Source organism: Perognathus longimembris, chromosome 10 (genome assembly GCF_023159225.1).
Source record: "Perognathus longimembris pacificus isolate PPM17 chromosome 10, ASM2315922v1, whole genome shotgun sequence".
Lineage (NCBI taxonomy): Eukaryota > Metazoa > Chordata > Mammalia > Rodentia > Heteromyidae > Perognathus > Perognathus longimembris.
The window spans coordinates 71,887,988-71,914,732 of record NC_063170.1 but is presented as its reverse complement, the minus strand read 5'-3'; the positions used below and the strand labels follow the sequence as shown (position 1 = coordinate 71,914,732).

General features: G+C 45.4%; 1 protein-coding gene across 4 annotated transcripts in view; it reads right to left on the bottom strand.

Moving 5' to 3' along the window:
- Nucleotides 1–7,792, bottom strand: part of Kbtbd12 (kelch repeat and BTB domain containing 12) — a 31,152-nt gene extending 23,360 nt beyond the window's left edge. For 2 of the 4 annotated variants that reach the window (XM_048356356.1, XM_048356358.1), the window contains exon 1: nt 52–1,312. In XM_048356356.1, the coding sequence (XP_048212313.1) occupies nt 52–1,121 (1,070 nt within the window). In that variant the 5' untranslated portion in view covers nt 1,122–1,312. Of the gene's footprint in view, nt 1–51; nt 1,314–7,731 lie in introns of those variants that run through there. The other 2 variants (XM_048356357.1, XM_048356359.1) reach the window with 2 other exon arrangements.
- Nucleotides 7,793–26,745: the final 18,953 nt, after the last annotated feature.

Below are 26,745 nucleotides of genomic sequence, written 5' to 3'. Positions count from 1 at the left end.
TTCTACTGTTGCTAGTGTCAAAACAGGATTTAAAAAATTGCTGATACAAACCTATAGATTTCCACATTCTTGTTCTTTTGTCTAGAAAGCCTGGAGGCACTGGCTTCACCAGCCACAACAACAGTGTTATTTTCCATGACAACACCAGTGCACACCATTCCTAACCCATCCGCATACTTGGGGGAAGAGATAAAATAGGTCTTGTGTGACACAGGGTCATAACAGAAACTGGCATCCCCATAGTTCCTGTGTCGTGACCTGATTCCTGAAGAGTTATTGCCAATGCAAAGCAGGAGACTGGTGGTTTCCATGCCATAGCGAAGATTCGCGGAGTGCTGCTGGGGTGTCTTGATGGCTTTGAATGCGTTTTGAATGATGTCAATGCAGCCTGCGTCACATAGAAGCACTGTGTTCCTTTTTAGGGCCTGTCTTAAGAAACAAGGATTTACAAGTTCTAGCCTGACTTGCTTCAAGAGTTCAACAAGATGCTCTGTGCGCAATTCTTGGTTATGATTTACCCATCTCAGAACCAAGTCCAGAATGTTTTCCTCCCTGGATACATTTAGATCATCCGATTTAATAAGTGTCAGGAGCTGGTGTACTTCAATGTCTAGTATTTCTTCATGTAAGCTCACCTCAGCAAAGTGCTGATATAAGTACTTCTTTGACTGGTCAGATAAATCTTCAGCTCCGATCTGATTTGCGAAGTAATGGATTCCTACACAGTTGGAAGCATCCATGTGGTCCATCATATATTTTTGGCATACACTAAATACTTCTTCCATCTGCATAAAATAGGCAGCCATAGCAACAGTCTGCACATTGGTGTTATTGATCTCTAAAGCTGCACTGTACATGTAATTTAGTATCACCGACACGCTTTCTGCTGTGATGTCATGGAGTAGGACTTCCCTCTGAGTGCATTCAAGTAGTCCGCAGGTGAACATAGCTTTGAAATAGGGACTAAATGCAGCCAGAACCAGTCTGTGGCAAGGAAATTTCTCCCCTTCTGCTATGAGTATCACGTCAATCATTTCTGCAAATTCTCTCATGTTCTTAATTCTATTCAGTAAATTCAAGCCATGTTGGTAGTTTTCTTTTCCCTCAATCTTGTACTCCATGATACTCTCCAATTTCTAAGCCAGTCTTCTTTAAGTTTAGCTTGATTCCTGAAGAGCTATTTGCATTTCTGATTACTCACAAATAAACAGATGTCATGAAACAGTCCTGAGGGTGAGAAAAAGCAGTTTTTCTAAGAAAACTTGTCCCATAATTGAAATTTGCAGCATTAGTACTATGAAGTATTTATTAAGTATTCATTCCAAGCAGAACAGTTTAAGACAACTATTTTTTTTTAAATCTGAAAATGACTTTGATATGTAAACTGCAATTATTAACTGCTTTTCGGGTCTGCAGAGGTGGGGTCCCCTGCCCTATCTGCCACCACCCACACACCACCTAGTAGCAGATATTGGAAATTTCATCTTTTCTCTCAATGTGAACAAAGAAGAAAAGTCGTAAGATGAACACGTTTTACAGTTCCATGTCTAGTTACTGGACATGGCTGACTGGCAGCAGAGCACTCAAGGACATCAGTATTTTAAGGTGTTGTATTACTCCCACGGTTAGAAGCCACTGCCTCCAGAATATACACCCAAATGGCCAACAAGCAGGACTGGGAGCCCATCCAATCCCTGAAGTGAGATGGCCCAAAGAGTCCACTAAAACTGCACTCAGGCTTTGGTATGGGGCAAATAATTCAAACTAGCAGATAAACAGATCTTTTATTCAGTGTTGGAAAACACAAGCAAAATGTCTGCTGACCTGAGAGATTCATGATCTATGAAACTTGATCATCCTATACTTAAGCTACTACATAGATGCCTTCCTGTTTCTCGCTCTCCTTGCTCAGCTCTATTTTGTTCTCTGTTTCATAGTGGCAGGGACTGAATTACATCTGGCTTTCCAAAGCACTTGTCTAATTAAAAGCGCCTTTAAGCTAGTGGAGTCATGGTTGCCTTCCCTGGGGCAGTGGAAACGGGGGTTTCAAGGAAGTTAATTAGCTGCTTTGATTTAAAGGCCGTTCCCAGAGTCAGAAACTCTCTTGTGAGAGGAGGGTCTCCAGGCTCTGCCGCCCTTTCTTGTTCTTACTTGGCTGTAGAGCCGCTTGTAGTAAGAATAAGTATCAATGGCAGGAGAGTTAGTACCTCGAGCTAAGAAAGGAGAGGCAATCATTGCAAGAACAAAAACTCAAAAATTGTCAGTTACACAAGGTAGAAAACGTCTCACTTTCTGAAACCCTGAAAAAAAGAATTAGAAGTATCATGGGAAAGGATAGTTGTGTTTGTGTGTTGAACTAACCAGTGTTATGCATGATAGAAATGTCTAACTGTAGAATAGTAACTGTAAGATCTAAGAAACATGTGCTGAAGTTTGTGAAATTAGAATCACTAGTCAATCTAAGATGCTGTGTATTTCAAATCGCAACCAAACCTACCCTGGCTCAGTCGTGTTTCAGCAAAGCTTAAGGTTATATCCCCAGAAAATAGACCTTATAAGGAAATAAATATTTTAAAAATGTTTATTATTCCATTTGTTTTAAGAATTCCTCAAAAAGTACCAAAGGTCACAAGCCCAGAAAACCAAATGCAGCTCCCCTGTAGGATCCACTAGATCTAATAATACACAGCAGACATTTCACAATCACTTCCCAGAGTGCTGATCTTGGCAGTGTTAGGAGAACTAAGATGCCGAGGACCTAAATGTATTGACCACAACCCTCTAACTTTATATCTTTAAGATAGAAACCAAACTGCTTTTGAGAGACATTTTGGCAAAAAGGGCTATTAAAATAAAGCACAGAAAAAAGTAGTTTCAAGATGTTAGATTGAAATAATTAGTTAACTGTGTACTTATTTTCTTTCTTAACATGCTCTAGGTAATCTACTCAGCTTTCTATGGGTGATGTAGGTGCGTCCGGGAGGAGATGGCTCCGCCCATCCCCTCATGGCTGGCTCAGGTGTCTGGCTCAATGACTGGGATGCCATGTGTGATGGAGATGAGAGGGTGGGCACTGCTGAAGACAAGGTCCTAGGAGGACAGAACAGGTCTAGAGAAAAGTGCAGACTATCCACAGCAATGGAATTTCAAACAGGCTTTGTAGCTACATCTTTTCGTTTTGAGCTAGTTTGAATTAGGATTACTGTAGTATATAATCAAGAATCTTTTTTTTTTTTTGCCAGTCTTGGGGCTTGAACTCTGGGCCTGGGCACTGTCCCTGAGCCTCTCTGTGCTCAAGGCTAGTTAGTGCTCTACCACTTTAGCCACAGCACCACTTCTAGCTTTTTTTTTCTGTTTATTTGGTACTGAGGAATCGAACCCAGGGCTCCATGCAAGTCCTCTACTACTAAGAAACATTCTCAGCTCATAATCGAAGAATCCTTACTTCTGTGTAAGTGCTATATGCAGAAATATTGAGAAAGGTTGCCTAAGGTAATTAGTTATATACTATGTTCTTGTTATATTCTTATATTTTGTTATCATCCTGTCAGCAAGAAAAGCATAGAAACCTCTTATCTTTTTTTTTTTTTTGGCCAGTCCTGGGTCTTGGGACTCAGGGCCTGAGCACTGTCCCTGGCTTCTTCCCGCTCAAGGCTAGCACTCCGCCACTTGAGCCACAGTGCCGCTTCTGGCCGTTTTCTGTATACGTGGTGCTGGGGAATCGAACCTAGGGCCTCGTGTATCTGATGCAGGCACTCTTGCCACTAGGCTATATCCCCAGCCCGAAACCTCTTATCTTCATCTTCCTTGATAAAAAAAAAAAGAATTAAGTCACTATTCTGTTTGCTTCTTCTGATGAAATGCCCAAAACTTCTTTTATAGGTGAAGGAACTGAATGAACCTTATTCCATCTAGCTCCAGAGTCTGCCCTTTCACATACCTACTCACTCCAGTGTAAGGGTCAGTAAACTAGGGCCTGAAAGTAAATTACTTAGGCATTTTAGGCCAGATGGTTTCTGTCACAACTACTTAGCTTTGCTATTACAGCACAAAGTAGCCATGAACAAAACATAAACAAATGAACATGGCTATATTCCCCAAAAGATGTTATATATTAAAGCCTGAGTTCACCTATTTTCACATGACCTGTTTTCACTGTCACAAAAAACTCTTGATTTTTCAAGTCATTTAAAATGATGAGACACATTCTTATCTAATGGGCAGGTTGCCAACTGGTGCTCAAATGTCATAACTAAACCCACTCTCTAAACTGTGCGTATGTCAACATGCTGCCCAGGTGCCAATCCTCTTCTCTCAAGTGCAGCTGAGGAATTTTGTGAGCGGTCCTGTTTTTTTTAAAGATTTTCTAGTTCTCAGGTAGAAAACAATTTCTTGGATAAATACTGTCCCTGTATGTACTGCTCTGCCTCCAACAATTGGCTTTGAAAAACAACAAAAACTAGAACTTTCTTAAAGCAGAGACAACTGTTTCAAATATTCTAAACAGTTCCTTTGCTTTTTGTTTTTTTTTCAAATGGGCATACATGTTTGTTAAGTATCCCTTCCTTCCAACTGCCTGGAAACTACTCTAACTGGAACGGATTAAGTGCATTTACAGATGGGAATCCTGAAAAACACCTGCGAAATTAAATTAGCCACTATATTCACAGCATTATCTTTTACACAGATAAGAGTGCATAGAAGATGATATGGAGGATGGGGTTTTTCAAGTGAGAAACTCTGGATTTGAATCCCGAGTTGACTGCTAACTGGCTATAATCTTAAAACTATTCAAGCTTTTTAATCTTGGTTCCTTCATCTGTACAATGGGAATACAGTACATAGTTAAGTTAGTCTTTGTCACTGAAGTGTTCAACAAATGTGATTTACTACTACAATGGGTGTAGTTCAAAGGTTGGGGCAGGGATGTGGAGCTGGGTTTGCATTACTGGGTCCTGGGTTTGAATTCTTCCTGTAGTGTCTAGTAATAGGATCAAGTTTCTCAGCCTACTAAGTCTAGTTTTCTTAGTTGGGATTTCTCTTGAGGATTATATAAGAAGAGCTGGGAAAACTGAATAAGGTCATTCCTCTAAAATACGTGATTTGCTTAGCAAAACTTACTTGGTGAAGCTGATGCAGGACATACCTGTAATACATTTTTCAAACAGAAAAATTATTTAGTTACATATACAAATCACTTGTAGATACAGACATGGTTCATAAATGAAGAGAGCTGACAGAAACTTTTCTCATAATGAGGGCAGAGAGCACATTCCCCTTTTATTAGCAAAACAAAACTGTATAAATGTTCTCAGTGATATCAATGGGAAGTTATTCTCTGCTCCAATTTATAGAAGACAGAACTGAAGCATTCATAACAATAGTACCCACAATAATGAAGAAAAATGAGTAGCAAAGATAAATATAAACCACAAGAATAAGGTCTAATTACTTTGTGAATGCAAAATTCAGTTATATCCATGGCCATTACAGTTTTGAAAAATGGACTCCTACAAATTTAATGTGGGGAAAAGTTTTTAATTTCCTTAAACTACTAGTGTTTTGCTTTTATAATGCTTGATTTTTTTACATTATCTTTACAGTTTGCTACATTTTTTTCTGAATAATGGTTGACACATGCCTTCTTATCCTAGAAAGTTCTCCATGTTTTGCAGAAGTTAGTTTAAATTTATAGCCGTACTGTTTAAAACAACAAAAATTTGGAAATGAATTCAGCCATTAATAGAATAGACTATGGTATACTTGTGCAGAAGAATATTAGTACAACAGAAAAAAATGAATGAAACCTACATGTGTCACAAACCTGTAAAAAAGATGAATATATGCTGCATACCATAAACGTATGTTTAAAATGGCAAACATTATTATATTTTCTAATGGAATAAACCCAGACCATATAGTAAACAATTAGTGAGTCTGTTAAGGGTTACTATAGGACTAATGGTTATTATGTCCTATTCTTGGAACTTTTCTGTAAATGTAAAATTTAAAAATTATTTATTCTTTAAGGCCTCATTCAATTGTAGTGCAATATAAAGAAATGAAAGATAATTACAAATACCAAGTTCAAGAGGTGCAGAAGAAAGGGCAGGTAAGTGGGAAAAGGTGACAGAGATTCAACCGTAAAATGTTTACTATCCCCATCCGCATGGTGGGTAGACAAACATGTTTTATTCTTCCGTATGCCTTTTTGTATATATTAAATGTTATATAAACAAGTTGAAAATAAAAGATTGCTTAATATTAGTCAAACAGAGCTTTTGAAAACTTAACCCACCCTGTAGGCTGTTTGCATATTATCTATAAATTTGATTAAGTAGAAAAGTCATACATAGTTACACTATGAGTTTTATTTTTAACACATCAAACTGTAGGCAGTCCAACTAATGAATGACTAGCAAGCACAGATTAAAACTTCTGGGGCTGGGAATGCGGCCTAGTAGTTGAGTGCTTGCCTTGCACGCACGAAGCTCTGGGTTCTATTCCTCAGCACCAGATACACAGAAAAAGCTGGAAGTGACGCTGTGACTCAAGTGATAAGAGTGTTAACCTTGAGCAAAAGGAAGCCAGGGACAGTGCTCAGGCCCTGAGTCCAAGGCCAGGACTGGTAAAAAAAAAAAAAAAAAAAAAATTAAAACTTCCTGTCCAGTTTGAAAGAGAATTGCTTTGAAACTGTGGTCATATCCTTTCTTCCTTAATTTCCCTGGCATTGACCTATATAATGGGAAAACATACTAAATTCTTGAATTTGTTCATTTTTTTCCCCACAACAATGTTCCGTACAGCGAGAAGGTTGAGTGGGTTATCATTGTGATAGAGTTGATTAACATGAAGGCCATGATTTTTATCAATGAAAAAACTGAAAAGCAGAGAAATGACATGGACAGGCCCTTACAGCCAAACAATTTGCTTAAAACTCCCTAAAAGCAGGGGAGATGGTCCTGAACTTGTAGTCTAGGGCTAAAACAAAAAAGGCCTAACAGACTTAAAGACTTTGGCTAGCAAACTAAGGAATACTGATGTAATATCAACATGACACGTTAATGTGTATGTTAACATACAATGTTATTGTGTCAGAATGCATTCTATTACAGCAACGATTAATATTACACAGTAACGCATATTAATTATAACACATTCATTGCAATACGCAGTGTACGACGTGTTATGTATATAGCGTTCTAGTACAGATGTGTAAAGCGACTTCTCCTTTTGGGTTTGCTTTGGGGGGTGGCTTGCAAGTTGGAGACTGCAACGTTACAAAATCATTACCACCCCACGTTTGGTAAACGACCCCGGGCCGGCCTCGGTCACTCCTGGAGGCCTCGGCGTCCCGCTGGGCCGGGCCGCCCGGCTCCGGCCCGGCTCCGGCCCGGCTCCACCCCCCCCCCCCCCCGCGCCCGGCCCTCCCCCTCCCCTCCCCTCCGCAAGGCTGTAACAAGCATCCCCGCGGGCGGGGGGGGGGGGGGCAATTACTTCCCTGGCTTTAAAGTTAGGGGGTCGCCCGGGGATACCTTCAACCGCGACTGAATTTAAATGAGCCGTTCCCAGGGCCAGGCCCTCCCCGGGCGGCCGCGGGACGGGGACGGGGCCGGGGCTGGGGGGCCGGGCCCGCGCCGGGGCGTCCCGCCTTCCCGGCGGGCGGCGTCCCCGGCCCGCCCCGGCCTCCGGGGCCTCCGCACGCGCATCCCCGCCCGCCGCCCCACTCACGCGGCTCTCGCCCGGCCCGCTCGCCCGCCGCCGCCGCCCGCGATGGCGCCGCGACCTGGGGACGCGGCGGGCGGGCCTGACCGCGGCCCGACAGGGGCCTGGCGTGCGGCCGGCCCCGCCCGGCGACGTAACCGGAGCGCGGGGAGGGCGCTGGCGGCCGCCGTGGGTGACAGGTGCCGGCCGGGCGGCAGCCCGGACCTCGGGCCGCCCTGCGCCGGGCCTTCCCGCGCACGTCCACAGGGCTAGCGTCTCGTGGGATGCTCTGCGCCTGCGCCGGGCCTTCCCGCGCACGTCCACGGGGCCAGCGCCTCGTGGGACGCTCTGCGCCTGCGCCGGGCCTTCCCGCGCACGTCCACGGGGCCAGCGCCTCTGGGATGTTCTGCGCCGGGCCTTCCCGCGCACGTCCACGGGGCGAGAGTCTCGTGGGACGCTCTGCGCCTGCGCCGGGCCTTCCCGCGCACGTCCACGGGGCCAGCGCCTCGTGGGACGCTCTGCGCCTGCGCCGGGCCTTCCCTCGCACGTCCACGGGGCGAGAGTCTCGTGGGATGCTCTGCACCGGGCCTTCCCGCGCACGTCCACAGGGCCAGCGCCTCTGGGATGTTCTGCGCCGGGCCTTCCCGCGCACGTCCACGGGGCGAGAGTCTCGTGGGATGCTCTGCACCGGGCCTTCCCGCGCACGTCCACAGGGCCAGCGCCTCTGGGATGTTCTGCGCCGGGCCTTCCCGCGCACGTCCATAGGGCCAGCGCCTCGTGGGACGCTCTGCGCCTGCGCCGGGCCTTCCCGCGCACGTCCACAGGGCTAGCGTCTCGTGGGACGCTCTGCGCCTGCGCCTTCCCGCGCACGTCCATGGGGCCAGCGCCTCGTGGGACGCTCTGCGCCTGCGCCGGGCCTTCCTTCGCACGTCCACGGGGCCAGCTTCTCATGGAACGCTCTGCGCCTGCGCCGGGCCTTCCCGCGCACGTCCACAGGGCTAGCGTCTCGTGGGACGCTCTGCGCCTGCGCCTTCCCGCGCACGTCCCCAGGCCAGCGCCTCGTGGGACGCGCTGCGCCTGCGCAAGGCCTTCTCCCTGGAGAGCCACGAGGGTCTTCCGCATGGCTTCCGCTTGACGGACGCTCCGGTACGGGGTCTTCCCACCCTGGGCCGCGCACCCGAGTGGCCACAGGGGAGCGGGAGCCGGGCTTTTCGTCTCTTACGATGGCACCCGAACCACGGCCGGAGGGAGTGGGGCGGCCACACAACTTCCCGGGACCTCGGCAAACGCGAAGCTCAGATGCACACCCAGAACTTCTTGGCGCCAGTGGGTTTTTAACTCGCTTTTGTTGTTTCGTTTGCGTGTTGATGGGGGGTGGAGTTTGAACTCGGGGCCTGCGCGCCGCCCCTGAGCTTTTTCACTCAAGGCGAGCGCCCTCCACAGCCCCACTTCCGGTTTATGGTGGTTCGCTGGAGGTGAAGGGTCTCCTGGACTTTCCTGCCCGGGCTGGCTTTGAACTGTGATCCTCGGATCTCGGCCTCCCGAGCAGCTAGGATGACAGGCTCGGGGCCTCACTGGGTGCCACCACTGTCTTAGCCCGCGGGCCCACCCCTTCCGGTGTCCCTGCCCCGACCCCTGGGAGGGGGCGTGGCTTGGGCTGCGTCAGGCGTGTGGGCGGGGCAGCCCCGGAAGTCCCGCCCCACCCTGCTTCTCTGCCAAGGTGGCACTTCTAAGTGGGCCAGGCAGTGTGGAGGGGGCGGGGCGTCGTGTGAGTGTGTATGTGTGTGAAGGGGGCGGGGCTGCGTGTGCGTGCGCACGCGCGCGTGCTGCCTATTTGGAGTGTTGGGGGAACCGAAAGAGGAAGAGGAGGGGAGGGAAACGGGAGGTGCCTGTCGGGGGGAGGAGCCTGAGGCCTGCGCGGAAGTCCAGAGCCTGGGGCCTGAGGAGAGGCCAGGCCTGCGGGAAGGAGGAACGGGAAGAAGCTCGCTCCTCTCGAGGCTTGGCGGTTTGGAGGTTGAGGAGTGGAGGTGCGGGTCCGGTCTCAGTTCTGGGTGACCAGTCCAGGACAAGGTAGTCGCAGGCCAGCATTTGGAGGTGGAGGGCCGCCCCCTTCCCACCTTCAGACGTGCGTCCGTGGAGTATTCTCGCTCTGGCCTGTAACATCACCTGAGCCAGGTACCTGGCCCTTTGGCTTTGGTTAATTTTTTGGCCGGATCTTGCCTTTTGCCTGTGGCTTCAGACCACTGTGTAGCAAGGATGACAGGTCCCTTCCCCCTGCACCTGGCTTGTTTGCTGAGATGGAGGTCTCACTTTGCCCAGGCGGGCCTGGAAATGAATTCACCTCATCTCCACCTTCTGAATGGCTTGGGACGACAGGCATGGACTACCGTGTTTAGCAAGTCTGCTCTTTTATTGGTTGTTGCAGCTGGCAGACCTACCTGGACCCTAAGTTTCCAATTTTTCTCTGTTCCTCGAAAAGGAAGTGGCCCCCACTCATGCGGAAGGACTGGCTAAATGGCCTTAGCTTTGAGGTGGAACAAGGAAAGGAAGCCTCCCTTCAGAGAAGAGTAATGTCAGGAATTGAGTCTCACACAATCTGTAATTCTACCTACTTTGGAGGCTGGGATCAGGAGGAATGTGGTAACAGGGTAGCCTGGAAAAAAATGTTTTTGAGATCCGGTCTTAACCAGTTAGAACAAAAAGCTGGGTGTAGGAAGGTTGCAGTCCAAGCTGGCCAACACAAAATCCAAAACCCTATTTGGAAAATAACAGAAGCAAAAATTACAAAGCAAAAAAGATAAGAGGTTGAATATCTACCTGGCAAGTACAGGCCCTGAGTTCAAATCCTAGTACTGCCAAAAAAAAGTGTCACAGAATACTGTTTGGATAAGAAAACAGATTAAGTCAGTGTGTTTAAAATAAAACAAAAACACTAGTGTTAGTGATGGAACACCAATGTGTTATCTTACCTTTAGTATTTTATAGCTCTGGAGGCCCAAAGTACAAAATAGGTTCTCAGTGGATTAAAATGAAGGTGTCAGCAAGAATGTGTTGTTCTTTCTGTAAGTTCTAGCAGAGATGTCTCCTTGCCTTTAACAGTTCCTAGAAATAGTTCTCATTCTTGAGCACAGTTTCTTCCTCCATCTTAAGAGCCAGGATCAAAAGCTATGGTTTTGGCAAAGACTCTTAAAACATTTTAGAAGGTGTTCATGTCAGTATTCTTGCATGCTATTTGAATGTATTTATAGTTATCTGAGGAAATTCTTGTAACCATTTTTCACAAACATCACATTTCATCACTCTGATACAAACTCTTCTCTTTATGTCTTCCTTTGAATTGTTGTGATAAAATACACACTACAGAATATTTGCCATGTAGTCATTTTAAATATTTGATCTGGTGTCATTATGTTAGCAATGGTGGAAAATGACCGTAGTTTGGATGTTGACTGTACTCCAAAGATCCATGTATTGAAGCTTGGTGTAGGTGGTGCTATTGGGAGATGGTAGAACCCCAGTGGGGCCTAATGGGAGGTCCTTGGTCACTGGAGGCATTGGGAAGAATTGCTATTGAATGAATGAATAAAAGAAGGAATAAGAAGGAACAAAAGCATGCATTAACTTGTATTTTCTGCCTCTGAATTTGCCTAGTTTTGGTAGAAGCATACAATATTTGTTATTTTATTTATTGAACTTAGCATAGTGTCCTCAAGATTTATCTATATTGTAGCATATCCCCCAAATTTCCATATTTTCATGGCTTAATATTGCATTATTATATAGTAAGTATATCACTTTGAGGGATGTTTTGTTTTGTTGCCAGTCCTGGGGCTTGAACTCAGGGCCTGAGCACTGTCCCTGGCTTCTTTTTGCTCAAGGCTAGCACTCTACCACTTGAGCCACAGCGCCACTTCTGGCTTTTTTCTATGTATGTGGTCCTGAGGAATTGAACCTAGGGCTTCATATATACGAGGCGAACACTTTACACTAGGCCATATTCCCAGCCCTCACTTTGAAAACAAATATGATGTTGGCAAAGACCCTTAAAAGGTATGCATATCAATGATGTGTTCTCTAATGTATTTGTATTTGAATTTATTGATTTGTAGTTATTTGCAGAAATTCTCACCATTTCTTTTTTATTTTCCTTCTATAACTCTTTCTATTCCTATACTTTATGTTTGAAGTCAGTGAGTCTCAGGTTTCTTTGAAATACTCTTTGATTTCCTATTTGGCTATTTTTTTTTTTTTTTTTTTTTGGCCAGTCCTGGCCCTTGGACTCAGGGCCTGAGTACTGTCCCTGGCTTCTTCCCGCTCAAGGCTAGCACTCTGCCACTTGAGCCACAGCGCTGCTTCTGGCCGTTTTCTGTATATGTGGTGCTGGGGAATCGAACCTAGGGCCTCGTGTATCCGAGGCAGGCACTCTTGCCACTAGGCTATATCCCCAGCCCCCTATTTGGCTATTTTATTTCACTTTTTTCATTTGTTTCAAGAGAAAGTGGGATATCATGTGCATAGTCAGGGCTTGGAGTCTATCGCTCAGTGACTTTAGTTGATGCTCAAAATATTCATTTGTCAGATTATTAATGAAGTGTTAGTATTTATCAAACATTTATTTACCAAAAAGTAGGATCAGGAGACTTGAGCTTGGGGGTTGATTTTTTGTTTTTGTTTGGCTGTATTGGGGTTTGAACTCAAGGTCTTGAACTTGCTAGGTTGGTGCTTTTCCACTTCATACCTCTAGCCCTGCTTCTTTTTCTGATTATTTTGGATATATATATAGAGAGAGTCTGCAAGCTGCTCTGAGCAGGTTGGCCTTGAACTATGATTCTTCAGATCTCAGTGTTACAGCATGAATCATCAGTGTCTAACTGGGTTTTGACCTTTCAAAAGAAGTTGGTGGCCACATGTTCAATACCAGTGGGGCTGTTTGTGTTTGAACATGTGTGTTAGCATTTGGACCTCCAGCAGTTGCAGTACCTTTTCTTTTTGTTTGGTCCTTTCTGTTTATTCCTTTTTTAAAAAAATATTTCTTTATTGTCAAAGTAATGTACAGAGGGGTTACAGTTTTATACATAAGGCAGTGCATACATTTCTTTCCCAACTTGTTACCTCCTTCCTCATTTTTCTCCTCCTTCCCCCCTCACTTCCCTCCCCCACACCCCTTTCTAATTATTCTTATTCAAAAAGCTCAGAGCATTTTTGTTGGTGCCTAGTACAATGTGTTTCTCAGTCCTTAGCATTGAAGTTGTTTAGGGTCTCCTACCCTGCTGATGGTGAGATTCTTCGGGGAAGAGTGATCCCAGTGGTCTCTGTGTCCACAAGGATTAGCACATGGCCTGAAGATTCCCTCCAAAATTTACATTGTTGTTCACTTGCCACTGGGAAGTAGAATCTTTAAAGAGTGTTAGATCATGAGAGCAACTCCTTCATGAATGGATTAATGCCAGTATCAAGGTAGTGGGTTAATTACTGCATGAATTCTACCCCAGGTGTCTCTCTTTGTCTCATGTGTTCTCACTTGCTCTTCTGCCATTTTATAGCATGTTAGAAACATGGCATGGGGGCTGGGGATATAGCCTAGTGGCAAGAGTGCCTGCCTCGGATACACGAGGCCCTAGGTTCGAATCCCCAGCACCACATATGCAGAAAACGGCCAGAAGCGGCCCTGTGGCTCAAGTGGCAGAGTGCTAGCCTTGAGCGGGAAGAAGCCAGGGACAGTGCTCAGGCCCTGAGTCCAAGGCCCAGGACTGGCCAAAAAAAAAAAAAAAAAAGAAAGAAACATGGCATGGTTGTGTGCACCTGTGACCCCATGTACACAGGAGGCCTTAGTTATAAGGATTCTGGTCTAAGGCCAATCCTGGGCAAAAAGGTGAGACACCATCTGAAAAAAATAAAGCAGCCAAGCACTGGTGGCTTACACCCACAATCTCTACTCAGGAGGCTGAGAACTGCAGTTTGAATGCAGCTGGAGCAGGAATGTTCATGAGACGCTTATCTCCAATTAACCACCAAAAAACCAGATGTGGAACTATGGCTAGCTTTGAGCACAAACACTCAGGGATAGTGCCAAGGCCCTGAGTTCAAGCCCTAGGACTGACAGACACACAGAACTATACACAGAAGAAACTTTGGGCCTTAGTTACTTTAACAGTTTTGTTGAACAACTACATGTAAGTCACTGTTATCAGTCCTGGTGATATAACACAAATAGAAAACCACTTCCGGGCTGGGGATATAGCCTAGTGGCAAGAGTGCCTGCCTCGGATACACGAGGCCCTAGGTTCGATTCCCCAGCACCACATATACAGAAAACGGCCAGAAGCGGCGCTGTGGCTCAAGTGGCAGAGTGCTAGCCTTGAGTGGGAAGAAGCCAGGGACAGTGCTCAGGCCCTGAGTCCAAGGCCCACGACTGGCCAAAAAAAAAAAAAACCACTTCCTTGTGAGACAGACACAACACAAACAAGATTTGATTGATTCCCAAGCAGCAATAAGGCTGTGAAATGCACAAAACAAGCTCAACAACTGAATGGATATACATGTATCATGGATATTACCCAGCCATAAAAGTAAAATTTGGTCATTTATAGGGAAATGGATGGATATGGAGATCATGTTCAGTGACATAAACCAAACTGAAGAAAACAAATATCTTATGTTCTTATTCATTCCTAGAATGTAGACAGAAAATGATGATGTATTGGGCCTGAATTTTAAATGAGGATACCCTAGAAGGGATCAGTGGGAAGGGGATAGAGAAGGAAGGGCTTAGTAAAGTGGTAAAGAGAATTAAAGGATGTTTCAGGTATGTGTGCATGTTGATGACTTCATGTGTGTGAATATGGCATTATAAAGTTATCCAACACTTTGAAAAGTGGAGAGAGAAAGAAGAGGAACAGGAATATGGTGGAGGGCTGAATTTGTTCAAAGTATACTAAGTGTAGCTTCCTTTCATTGAAAGATCATAATGAAATCCCCTTCTATTACAAATGTATGTTAACATAAAACTTGATTTGAAAATTCAGGCATAGGGGATAGAAAGGGGTGCGGTGGGGTGCTGCCACTATTGTAGATTATCAGAGAAGCCACATTTTGAAGGATTGAATCTTGGAGTCTTTGTTAGAAGGTTAGCAGTCTGCAGGCAGCCAATTGTTACGAAGGCCTGCAGCCCGCAAATATACTTATCACTGTTAGGGAACAGATCGGAGAGGAAAGACAGAACGAAAACAATACCTACAAACCAATGCAGCTCCAGTGGAAAGCTGAAGTGGGATGCCATAGTGACTGGAAAGGATCCAGGACACAGGACGTGAACATGGGGACATGTGTCATGGTGTCCTGGCGCCTAGGCTGGTCTGACCCTAATTAGGGTCAGGTCAGGGGGCAGAGTCACAGGGAGCTCCCAGTCCAAAGCACTGGACTGAGAGGTTCAGTAACCTATAGGCCAAGTGCCCACCCATCTCCAAACATTTAGGAACACCATCACCTGAGTGGGACTTCCCTTCCTTTAGGAATTGAGGGCACACCCATGGAGACAAGATACCAGACCTTACAATTCACATGGCCAAGATGGCGCTGACCAGACCTGAACTTCTTACTTCACCGCATGTAGGGCAATTAGAAGAATGTGTGTAGGAGGTTAGCTGAAAGATATGTAGGAGTCGTAAGGAAATTCCAGGGGCGGTCCCTAGTCGTATATATTTCCTGCATGGCCCATGATTCTAAGGGAAGAAATCCCATGGTAATTGAGAAAGAAGAATCAGGGGCACGGGTGTAAGGTTTAATGAGTTTCCATCAGCCTGAGGCCCTGAATGACTATATGAACAAGATGGTGCTTATCTGAACTGGGGAAGGGAAAGAAAAATGAAGGAGGGTGTAACAAATATGACAAGAAATGTCCTCACTACCTTATTATGTAACTATGCCCTCTTTGTACATCACCTTATCAATAAAATTAAAAAAAAAAAAAAGAACTAGGGGAGGGAAAGGGAATACCAGAATTGAGAGACAAAGGATAAAAAGACAAACCATTCCCAAAGCAATGCTTACAAAACCATTTGGTGTAAACAATTGTACAACTCATGGTGGAGAAAGGGAATAGGGGAGGGGGGGAAGTGGGGGAAAAATGAGGGAGGAAGTTGAAGTAGAGTGGGGGTTTGCTACAATGAGACGGGGTCTCCCCCCAAGGGAGGGAATTCCTGGTTCCCCCAAGAGTCCACCACACAGTCTCCAGCTACAAGATGACAAAAAGATTTATTGGGGAAGTGAAAAGTGAACAAAAAGTGAACCGACCGGCCTTGGTCGCAGCCCGGACTCGGGAGCCAAAACTGCCAACCACGTGTGCAGGATCAGGGCCCAGACTCGGGAGCCGGGACCGTCCACACGTGTGCAGCCCAGACTCGGGAGCCAAGACCACACACACGTGTGCAGCCCAGACTCGGGAGCTGAGACCACACACACGTGTGCAGCCCAGACTCGGGAGCTGGGACCGCCCGCACGTGTGCAGCCCAGACTTGGAAGCTGGGACCGCGCACACTGGTGCAGCCCAGACTCGGGAGCTGAGACCGTCCACACGTGTGCAGCCCAGACTCAGGAGCTGAGACCGTCCGCACGTGTGCAGCCCAGACTCGGGAGCTGGGACCACCTGCACCTGTGCAGCCCAGACTCGGGAGCTGGGACCGTCCACACGTGTGCAGCCCAGACTCAGGAGCTGAGACCGTCCGCACGTGTGCAGCCCAGACTCGGGAGCTGGGACCACCTGCACCTGTGCAGCCCAGACTCGGGAGCTGGGACCGTCCACACGTGTGCAGCCCAGACTCAGGAGCTGAGACCGTCCGCACGTGTGCAGCCCAGACTCGGGAGCTGGGACCACCCGCACCTGTGCAGCCCAGACTCGGGAGCTGGGACCACCCGCACCTGTGCAGCCCAGACTCGGGAGCTGGGACCACCCGCACCTGTGCAGCCCAGACTCGGGAGCTGGGACCGCGCACACATGCGGCCTTCCAGCCTGGTTATAAGGCAAACATCACAGACAAACTTGCCACAAGCAGGTGACCAATGAGAATACAACACTTACAGAGCATGCTAGGCCGCACTCAGGTGGCCAATAGAGTTACAGTCTGTCTCATAATATCTATTTGAACCAACCTATCATTCTAGTTAGAATTGGCGCATGGATTCGGTGGGGCTCACGTGATGCAGGTGGATAAGCCTACTCATAGGAGGGCACAGGTTCCCTTGAAGTTCCCAGGCCTCAGGTGGTCAATCTACATAACATCATAATAGATAGGGTGAATAGGGTGGGGGAGGGCTTAGTGGAGATGGAGTTGGTTTCTGCTCTAATCTGAGCTGGAGTCAACCTGAAGTTCCTCCACAGCTAATGATGGCACTGGCCAGGTCTGACCTCCCTATTACAGAAGTAACAAGTTGGATAAGAAATGTACTCACTGACTTACGTATGAAACTGTAACCCCTCTGTACATCACTTTAACAATAAAGAAACAAAAAATAAATACAGCAAAAAAAATAAAAAGAGGAAACTGTAAAGAGAATAACACAAAGAGAAAACAAAACCAGCATGAGTGGAGGTGCTCTGAAAGCTGGGACAAAGATTGGGGTAGAGGAGATGACAAGGTGTTCAATAGTCTGAGAACAGTAGAAAGACTTGAAGATGCTTACAGAACTGTAGATCTGAACATGGTCAGATTGCACGGAGAGGTTAGGTCTGGGACAAGGATACAGGATTTGACTAAAATGTCAAGACTATGGTCACAAGCCTTCTCAATGTAGTGAACAGAAGCTGAACAAATGGGAGAAAGGAAACAGGGTAGTGTCACTCAGTGAGGCGGGCTAGTAAGTCTGTAAATGTCATGACTGTGTTATATATGCTATATGTTATTCTAGAGGCTTGTTTTTCTGATGAAATCGCTCTAAGCTGGTTGCATCAGTTTCTCCACATAGCCAGTCAAGAGCCTTGGCTGAGGTGGCTTTCCAACTCTCCCAAGGGCTCCTGGGTGTTTCCCTTTTGGTTCAGTGTTAGCATTTCCCTAGCCTCAGGTCCTCAGCTCCTCCCATTAGCCCCAGATCCACCCATACCTAATGAGCCACTCCTACTCACTACCTACCTACTTCCCCTTTACCCCAGACAGAAGCTGCCACCTGGATAAGGTGCAGGCACCGTGTAGCTCCCTCTCCCGTGGGAACTATGGCCCCCCTAATAACCTCCTTATGAACCTTCTTCTCCTGCCTGTGATTATCTCTGTATGGTCCTCTTGGGATGGCCGAGACCTATGCTTTCATTCAGGAAGAGGGAAAGACCATGGAAAAGATTGTCTGAAGCCACTGGCTATAAGGAAAGTTGAGATATGGAGATTAGCTCTTGGTCCCAAAAGAGATAAAGGACTGGGGCAAAAGACTACTGTCTCTTCCGTAGTCCAGTAAGAAGTGGGAATTGAGTGCAGAGCAACTCTCATGGAAATGGAATGTCATTCCATCTAGATTAGGTTTAGGAAATAATTTGGGAAATGCTGAGCTCTGTGTCCCTTTTGGAGGATCAGAGTGCAGCACAAAATATTTCCTGGGCATTTTTTTTAAAATTTTGAGACCTGTGGATTTCTGAGGTCAAGATGGGTCTGGGCATAAAGCAAACTACAATTCAGTGGGATACACGTAGGAAAACCACTAGACCTGGGAAGACCTCAGGCTAGGGTAAGGGTGTGATAGAACAGAAACTCCAAGTCTGTATAAAGGCCCAACCCAAGTTATTCTTGGACGTGAAGAGATTCCATGCAGAGAGGAGGAAACTGCAGGGTAAATGTAAAGAAGTGACAGACCCGTCTCACTCATGCGTTGGGCTGCTGTTGCTCCCTGCTCTCCCTGCCGCAAGTCTGGTTAAGCATCACAGCAGGCAATAGTACCATGATTACTGGGTATTCGGCGGTGGTAGTTTGCACAATGCTTTTTTGCTTAGTCTCTCTGGAATGCACTCATTACTTAGGAAGATGCAGTGTCCCCGAACAGAAGTGGAAAATGAGAGGATGACCCCCTCCCTCCCTACATAAGAGAGCCGGCACTGGAAATGCCACCCTTCAAGTTCATGTCTCCTGTACTAGCTTCCTCTCATCCTACCTCTGATTTTCCCTTTGCATCTCTGTGCTCCAGTTTCCGTATTTCTCCAGAAGTAGGTCTTTATTGTCCTCTCTTCATAGAGCTTAATGGAGGAAGGCTTTGTGATACTGTCCTAGAGAGTCTTACTCCACGGCAGGCCGGAATGGAGACAGGTGACATGGGAGTCAAAACCAGCCAGAAACAGGAGTTAGGAATGTGATACCACAATTCCTTTCACCAGAAGAATGCCTATTAAAATGAAAAGAAGCCGCAGGACTGGTATCCAAGCCTGCTGCTCACTCTCCTGGATGGTCTTTACTTTCTCTTTACTGAATGAACTCCAACTGTGCTCATCGTGCCTGGTTTTATTTCTATACTGCCAGTGAACAAGAACCCACCTGGCTCACACATCATCTTGATGCCCAGTGTGGGGCCAAAGACAACAAAGGTAACAGCTGAAGACCTGACCCAGGTCTCCAGAAAAGGCCTTGATTGTCCACACATTATGTGGCAGCTCGAGCGTTGAGCAGAAGTTCCTCGCCAAGGTTTAGTGGAGGCAGAACTTCCCAGTGTGGTGTCTCTTCTCTTTCCCCTTATTAAGACTTCCTCCCAGGGAACTGGAGAACTCCTCTCAAGCCCCCTTTAGCTTAAAGGCTGGGAATCTGGGACCTTCTCCCTCTCTTAAGGGAGCTGCTACCCCAGTAGCTGACTGGGGGTTCATGCCCGATGCCTATGCCATGTGGATGAGGGGAGTCTCCCAAGGGAACAAAGGTCACGTTGTCTCTGGGCCAGCCCGTTCCTCCTTTCATCTCTCTGTGAGTGGCTGGCCCAACAGCAGTGGAGGACTGTCTTTCACTGGGTTTGGAAGGCCACTGTGTTGCCTGAGATGAAGACTTCTGCCCTGTCTTTGTCCCTAAGCAGCCCAGTGGTCATGCTGTTCTCCAGACTTTTCTTTAGCCAAAGGAGTCTTCCCTTCCTCAAAAGGAGCTATAAATTGTAGCGTAGCGCTGACATTCATGCAGCCCTCCTGTGGTCCCTGCCACGGTTTGTTTTTTCTCTCTCTTGGGAGTTCTTCTTTGATCTCCCTCCGGAGTGGGTCGCTTACAGTTCTGGAACCCTGCTATGAATGGTCTGAGATTAGACTCCAAAGGGCTCCTCGGTCCTGATAAAAAAGCTGCTGCGATGAAAATGCATTCCAGTCCTCCCACACGTCGGTAAGCAAGTGGACAGTGTGGACCCTTGCGCTGTACTCAGACAAGTGTTTATCTTTTCTTTCTCGATCACTCTTGGTGTTACACCTTCATCACTTGGGCTCAGGGTTTCTGAGACCTGCTCTTGAAACTTTTGACCATTACATTTGGGCATCCCTTCTAGAAAAAAAAAATACAGCCTACAAAAATTTAGGAAAAAAGAGTGGAGGGACAATACAATATTTCCAATGTCCTGAGTTCTCATCCCTGTCTCATGGTAATCATTTACGCATGTAACCCTAGAACAAGCACATTCCTTTATATATGTATGGTATGATTATTAAAATAAGGAAGCTAACATCACCAACAAAACCATTACAGCCCACATAGTCCATAATAAAATTTGCCCAAGTCCTAACATTTTCCTTTATACCGTTTTCCCTATCGCAAGACCACGTATTCCACTTACTTATTTCTCTTTGGTCTTCTTTCATGTGAAAGTTCTTCAGCTTACCTTTGCTTTCAGTGACCTTGACATTTTTGGAAAATTCAAGCTGGTTATAGAGTCATTCCATTGAGTTTGTGTAATATTTTCCTGTTTAGATTCAGGCCTTGCACTTTTGACACAGTTTTAATTTTGAGAATATCATTTCTTGAGAAAAAATTTGAAGAAAAAGTTAATTGTACTGGGTAACTCTGCCTTCCAGTATTATCCTGCTTGCACCATGTCTGCCCCACAGCAGAGCTTTCTCTTCCTTGTTCTTGTTGCCAGTGTGTGTTTAAAGGTCCTTTGGGATACCATTAGCTGTTAGCATTTTTCATTCTAGTTAATCCATACAAGGCCTCATCTTTGGGAGTTAATTCTGGAGATAGAAAAGGCTGTGGACCAAAGGTCTTCTGTCTGGGTTTAAATCTAAATTCTGCTTCATGGACAAGTTTTACTTACATCATTGAGCTTTAGTTTCTATAGATAGAAAAAATGATGAAATCAAGCACTTGGCTTATAAAACTACTGAGATCAAATAGGATAGCACAGAGTAGCAAACCCATGACTCACAGCATGTGGCGTAGTATTTCTGATTTTTCTCTCCTTCCTTTCTCTACAGGCCCTGCTTCATGCTTGTTCCAGCACTGCAGGTGCTGTGGTATCTACCTGGACTTGTGTCGGCACAGAGGCGCACTTGGATGAGGGATAGGTGCTGAGGGCTCTTGGCTGAATCTGATCCTGGAATTGCTCCGGACTGAGGTGAGCAGCCTTGATGTGGTTTCGCCTCCTCCCTAGAGATAGTCCGTGTCCTGGGACTGATGGTTGAGGGCGTCCAAAGGCTCTCATTTGGGATAACTCTGAAGGGTGCCTCAGCTCCAGTGTCCTTTCTGAACTCAGCAGAGGCCTAGGCTGCCATTGCACGTAGCTCACCTTTCCTTCTGGTCAGTCCTGCTACCTTCTCCCAGGTCCACTCCCCAATAAACCAGCTACACATACATCCAAGAGCTCCGAATATTCTTCCCTAGGAGCTGCCTGTGAATACCTGGTCACATAACTTCCATTTGAAAGTCTCTGATACAGAGAAGTTCAAAAAAGAAAGTAAAATTATAAATCCCGGTGATTTTGTAAGCATCCTTCCATCCATCAAGGTGAGGGTGCATATAATGTGGGGTATGTTCTGTACAAATGAGACTGTGTGCTGTGCGTGTACACATACACATAGAGCTATCATGTACATCCCTCCAACAGCCTTTTATTTCCACCTCTAACACCCACTAGTTTCCCCCAAATAACCCCCACACCTTTTTTTTTTGTCAGTTGTGGGACTTGAACTCTGGGCCTGGGAGCTGTCCCTGAGCTCTCCAGCCCAAGGTTAGCACTCTACCACTTGCACCACAGTGCCACTTCCCCTTTGTCAATCTTGTCATCTTATTATTTTAGGTAGATTCAGCATATGAGTGAAAACATGAGACATTTGTCTGGGTTTGGTGTATGTTGTAGGAACTTTTAGCTATAGAATTTAAAATTCATTATATCATCAGATTTGTCACTCCCCCCCCCCGCCCTTTTGGAGCTTATAGGACACTCATACTTAGAAGTAAAAGATTGATTAAAATCGTCTACTGTTGTTTTTAGTAGCATACTTGCCTTCATTTTCTACATTTTTTTTTGCAGCACTGGGATTTGAACCCAGGGTATCACACATGTTAGCAGGTGTTGTACCACTGAGTTGCTCCCTAGTCCTTATATTTAAAACTTTAATAAATTTGTAGTCAAAGGAGAGTATCTACTATTTTTCCTAAATAGTACAATAACTTCTCCATCAGTTTTTATTAAATGATATCTTTCCCCTACTAACAAAATTGCTAGGCTGCTAAATAAACTAAATTCCTGTACATGACTGACTCCTTGTCTACTCTCTTACTTTCAGACTTCTGCCTGCACGTCCATCTGTGCCACTGTTCATGCATCCGAGCAGTAATTTGATTTGCTATCACCAAGGTAAATGCCCCTTTCTTAAATACTTCAAAAACATCTTGTCATGCCTCTGTAATCCCAACACTCAACACAATATAGATATAAATGGATACAAGTGCAATGTAAATAGTTGTTATAGTAATAGTTGTTTAGGAAATGATAATACAAAATTCTGTACCTATTCAGTATAGGTAAATGTTTTATGTTTTTTGTTTGTTTTTTTTTTCATTGAGAATTGAGCTGAAGGCCTAGCACCTGGGTAGGCCTCTACCTTCCCATGCCTTTCATGCTAACTTTGTCTGGATGGCCTTGAACCTTGACCCTCCTACTTCTACATCCAAGTAGCTGGGTTGTTTTGTGATAGGGTTTTGCTAGCTTTTGCCCAGCTGGCTTTGAACTGTCTTGAACTCCTCTTTCCAAGAAGCTGACGTTACAGGTACATGCCACATGAATATTTTAAACTATATTAAAAGTATTTTTGTACCAGTCCTGGGGCTTGAGCTCAGGGCCTAAGTGCTGTCTTTGAGCTTTTTTGCTCAAGGCTAGAACTCGACTTCTTGAGCCACAGCTCCACTTCTAGATGCTTGGAGATTATTTGGAGACAAGAGTCTCATGGAATTTCCTGTCAAGGCTGGCCTCAAACCACAGTCCTCAAATTTCAGCCTCCTGATTAGCCAGGATTACAGGTATAAACCACCAGCTAGCACTTGGCTTAAAATGTATTTTTAAAAGTAGATAAAATGTTTTTTTCAATCTGTGGATGCAGAGGGACACCTGCATTTATTATTACTTGAGGCTTGATGTATAAATGATATTAAGCACTAGCTTATTTCTTGCATTATAAATATTTCTCTCCATTATTTTTTCAATATTATAGAGTTAAAAATAGCTGTCAATGCCAGGCACCTATATCTCATGCCTCTAATCCTAGTTATTCTGGATGCTGAGATCTAAGGATCATGGTTCAAAGACAGCTCAGGCAGACAATTCCAAGAAATTCTTCTCTCCAGCTAACCAGCCAAAAGCCAGAAGTGGAGATGTTCAAATGGCAGAGCACTAGCCTTGAGAAAAAAACTTAAGCAAGAGCACAAGACCCTGAGTTCAAGCTCCAGTCTTGGCACACACAAAAATAACCAATGGTTAATGGGTTTTGCAGAACGGTTAAGAAATATTTTTTCCATTTTAATTGATGAAAAATGCATCCTTTTTTTTCTTCTAAAGTCTCTATGGCCTTGTTTATCTTTAATCTAAGTATTTTATTCATTTGGTGTTTATTTGTTTGTTTGCTAGTCCTGGGACTTGAACTCAGGGCTTGAGCACTGTCCCTGGCTTCTTTTTGCTCAAGGCTAGCACCCTACCACTTGAGCCACAGAACCACTTCTGGCTTTTTTCTATCTATGTGGTGCTGAGGAATCGACCCAGGGCTTCATGTATATGAGATGAGCACTCTACCACTAGGTCATATTCCCAGGCCCCTCATTTGGAATTTATTATTCCAAAGAAGGATATGGACATGGATTGAACTAAATTTTCTAACCTCTTTATCACATGCTCCATTTGGGGTATTCTGACCTGAAATCCCTACTTTTCCTCTTTTAAAAACATTAATTTTTAAGCTGGTATGTACAGTATAAAAATTGTAAATACTATGGTGTACCGTCATACTTTGATATAGGTACACATTGTATAATATGTGTAAATCAGCTATCTCTGTAAGCATTTATCATCTAACTTCTCTTATATTCAGTTTCTCTTTTTTTTTTCTATTTTCCCCTTTCCTATTCTGTTCTGTCTTCTTAGCATCCCACTTTAATTTCTACAGTTTGACTTAATATTCTTTAACAAATGCTGAGACAAATTTCTTACCTTTTTCTTTTTTTGGCTATTTCATGCATCTCTTTCTGCTTCAATATTAGAATAATTTTGCCTAAATTCTCTTTTTTTTGCCAGTCGTGGACCTTGGACTCAGGGCCTGAGCACTGTCCCTGGCTTCTTTTTGCTCAAGGCTAGCACTCTGCCACTTGAGCCACAGCGCCACTTCTGGCCATTTTCTGTATATGTGGTGCTGGGGAATTAAGCCCAGGGCCTCATGTATATGAGGCAAGCTCTCTTGCCACTAGGCCATATCCCCAGTCCCAATTTTGCCTAAATTCTTAAGAAAAATCAATTTGTATTTTCATCTAAAATTCCAAAAAAATGTAAAACATTACTTTTGGGAAAGAATAATTTTGCGGGCTGGGGATATGGCCTAGTGGCAAGAGTGCTTGCCTCATATACATGAGGCCCTGGGTTCGATTCCCCAGCACCATATATACAGAAAATGGCCAGAAGTGGCGCTGTGGCTCAAGTGGTAGAGTGCTAGCCTCGAGCAAGAAGAAACCAGGGACAGTGCTCAGGCCCTGAGTCCAAGCCCCAAGACTGGCCAAAAAAAAAAAAAAAAAAAGAATAATTTTGCAAAATTGAGTATTCCATCCAAAATCTAGTCCATCCCATCCCATCTATTAAAGTATTCTGTGGTTTACCTTGGTACTGTGTATATTTTTATCTTCTTGAGACTGATTGCTTAGCGTATTTTTCAAGTATTATTTAATATGAGTAGTGCCCTTTCCCACTTCTTTTCTTACTGGCAAATGATTGATTGACAAGTAGGAAGAGTGGGTGTAATTGCCAAGCACTTTCCAGCACATCTTGGAGAAGGCCTTCCTGTGCCCGTGTTGGTAGATAGCACGCGCTCATGCTGTAGCTGTGTATTTCTTGTATGTACACACTGCTTTGTAGCTTGGAGGTGTGGTGGGAAATATCATGATTCTTTTTAAAAATTTTATTGTACTATAAAGATGATTAACATAAGTCAAGTAATAAGTCCCTTTCTTATTGGACCATGCCACCCCTACCCTTGCTGTCTCCTAGTTTTCTCCCTCTGGTCCCTACCCACAAGTTGTACAGTTCATTTTCAACGTAGTGTCTAGTGAGTACCACGGCTGCATTTGTTAACCTGTGGTCCCTCTGCTTCTGTGCAATGTCATGGTTCTTTAAGTGAATTCTTGCATGAGAGCCAACTCCATTTTTCTGCTCCATTGCAGGACAGTGGGTTTTATTGGGGGGCACAGCAGCAGATACAAGCCATGGGTCACACATACACTTGATTGTTTTGCATGTGAGTTAGTTTCATGTTCCTGTAATAAAAACTTGAAATAGCCAGGCACTGGTGGCTCATGTGTGACAACCAGACTATGATGACCAGCCCTCCCCCTCCCCCCCCAGAAGGCTCCGCTGGGGAGGGGGAGACTCCAGAAAGAGAGACCTAAAGTAAGCTAGGAAGTTAAATACCCGGTAAATAGGAGTGAAACTCGGGGGAGTGGGAAAGCCTGGAAAGTGGTCTGGTCTTAGATCTGATCAGGAAAGTCTGGAATGTGTTCGGGTAGCTCTCACCTTGTTTACTGGAATTGTAGTCATCTGCAATCATTAACTGCCAGTTCTGTAGGTCTGCTTGCTTGCTTGGCTGAACTTGCTTGACCACTGCATGTGGTTTTCATCTTTGAAAGCCCAGCTCTGCTGAAGCTCAGGGCTGCACTTCTTTCCCTGAATGGTGGAGTGTAGACACCACATAGTTAATGAAATCCTAGTCCGATTAACTGAGTGTCTTGGAGACTCCTTTGAATTCAGGATAAAACACCGCCAGTCTGGCCATGGGTTAGAGTCCCACCTTGGTGACCAGGATATAAAAATACTTGTAATCTTAACTACTCAGGAGGCTGGGGTCTGAAGGGAAGCCAGCCTGGGCAGGGTGGTCTGTAAGACTCTTATCTCCAATGAACCACCAAACGCCAGAAGTGAAGCTGTGTCTCACGTGGTAGAGCCACCAGCCTTGGACAGTGCCCCAGGCCTGGCATAAAACAAAACAAAGAAAAATCCTGTAATAACCACCTGAATGGAAATAGTTTACTTGGGCCCACAGTTTATTTGGCTCAGTCTGTAGTTGGTTGGCTCTGTTCTTTTTGTGCCTGTGGCAAGCAAAATATTATGGTGGGATCATGTGATAGAGGAAAATGCTCACTCAGACTTTGGGGAAAAAGGAGGAGGAGGATGCAGAGTTTCATTGAACTCTATGAGGGTCCGTAAAGGCCTTCCACTAGGCCTCAGTTCCTAAAGATTCCACCACTTTCCAGTAGTGCCATGGGCCGAGGACCCGAGGACCAAAGACACAGGGTCTTTGAGCAGCACTTCCAAACCATAGCACCGTCCATGCAGTTGTTAGCTTCCAACTTAAAGAGGTGTAAG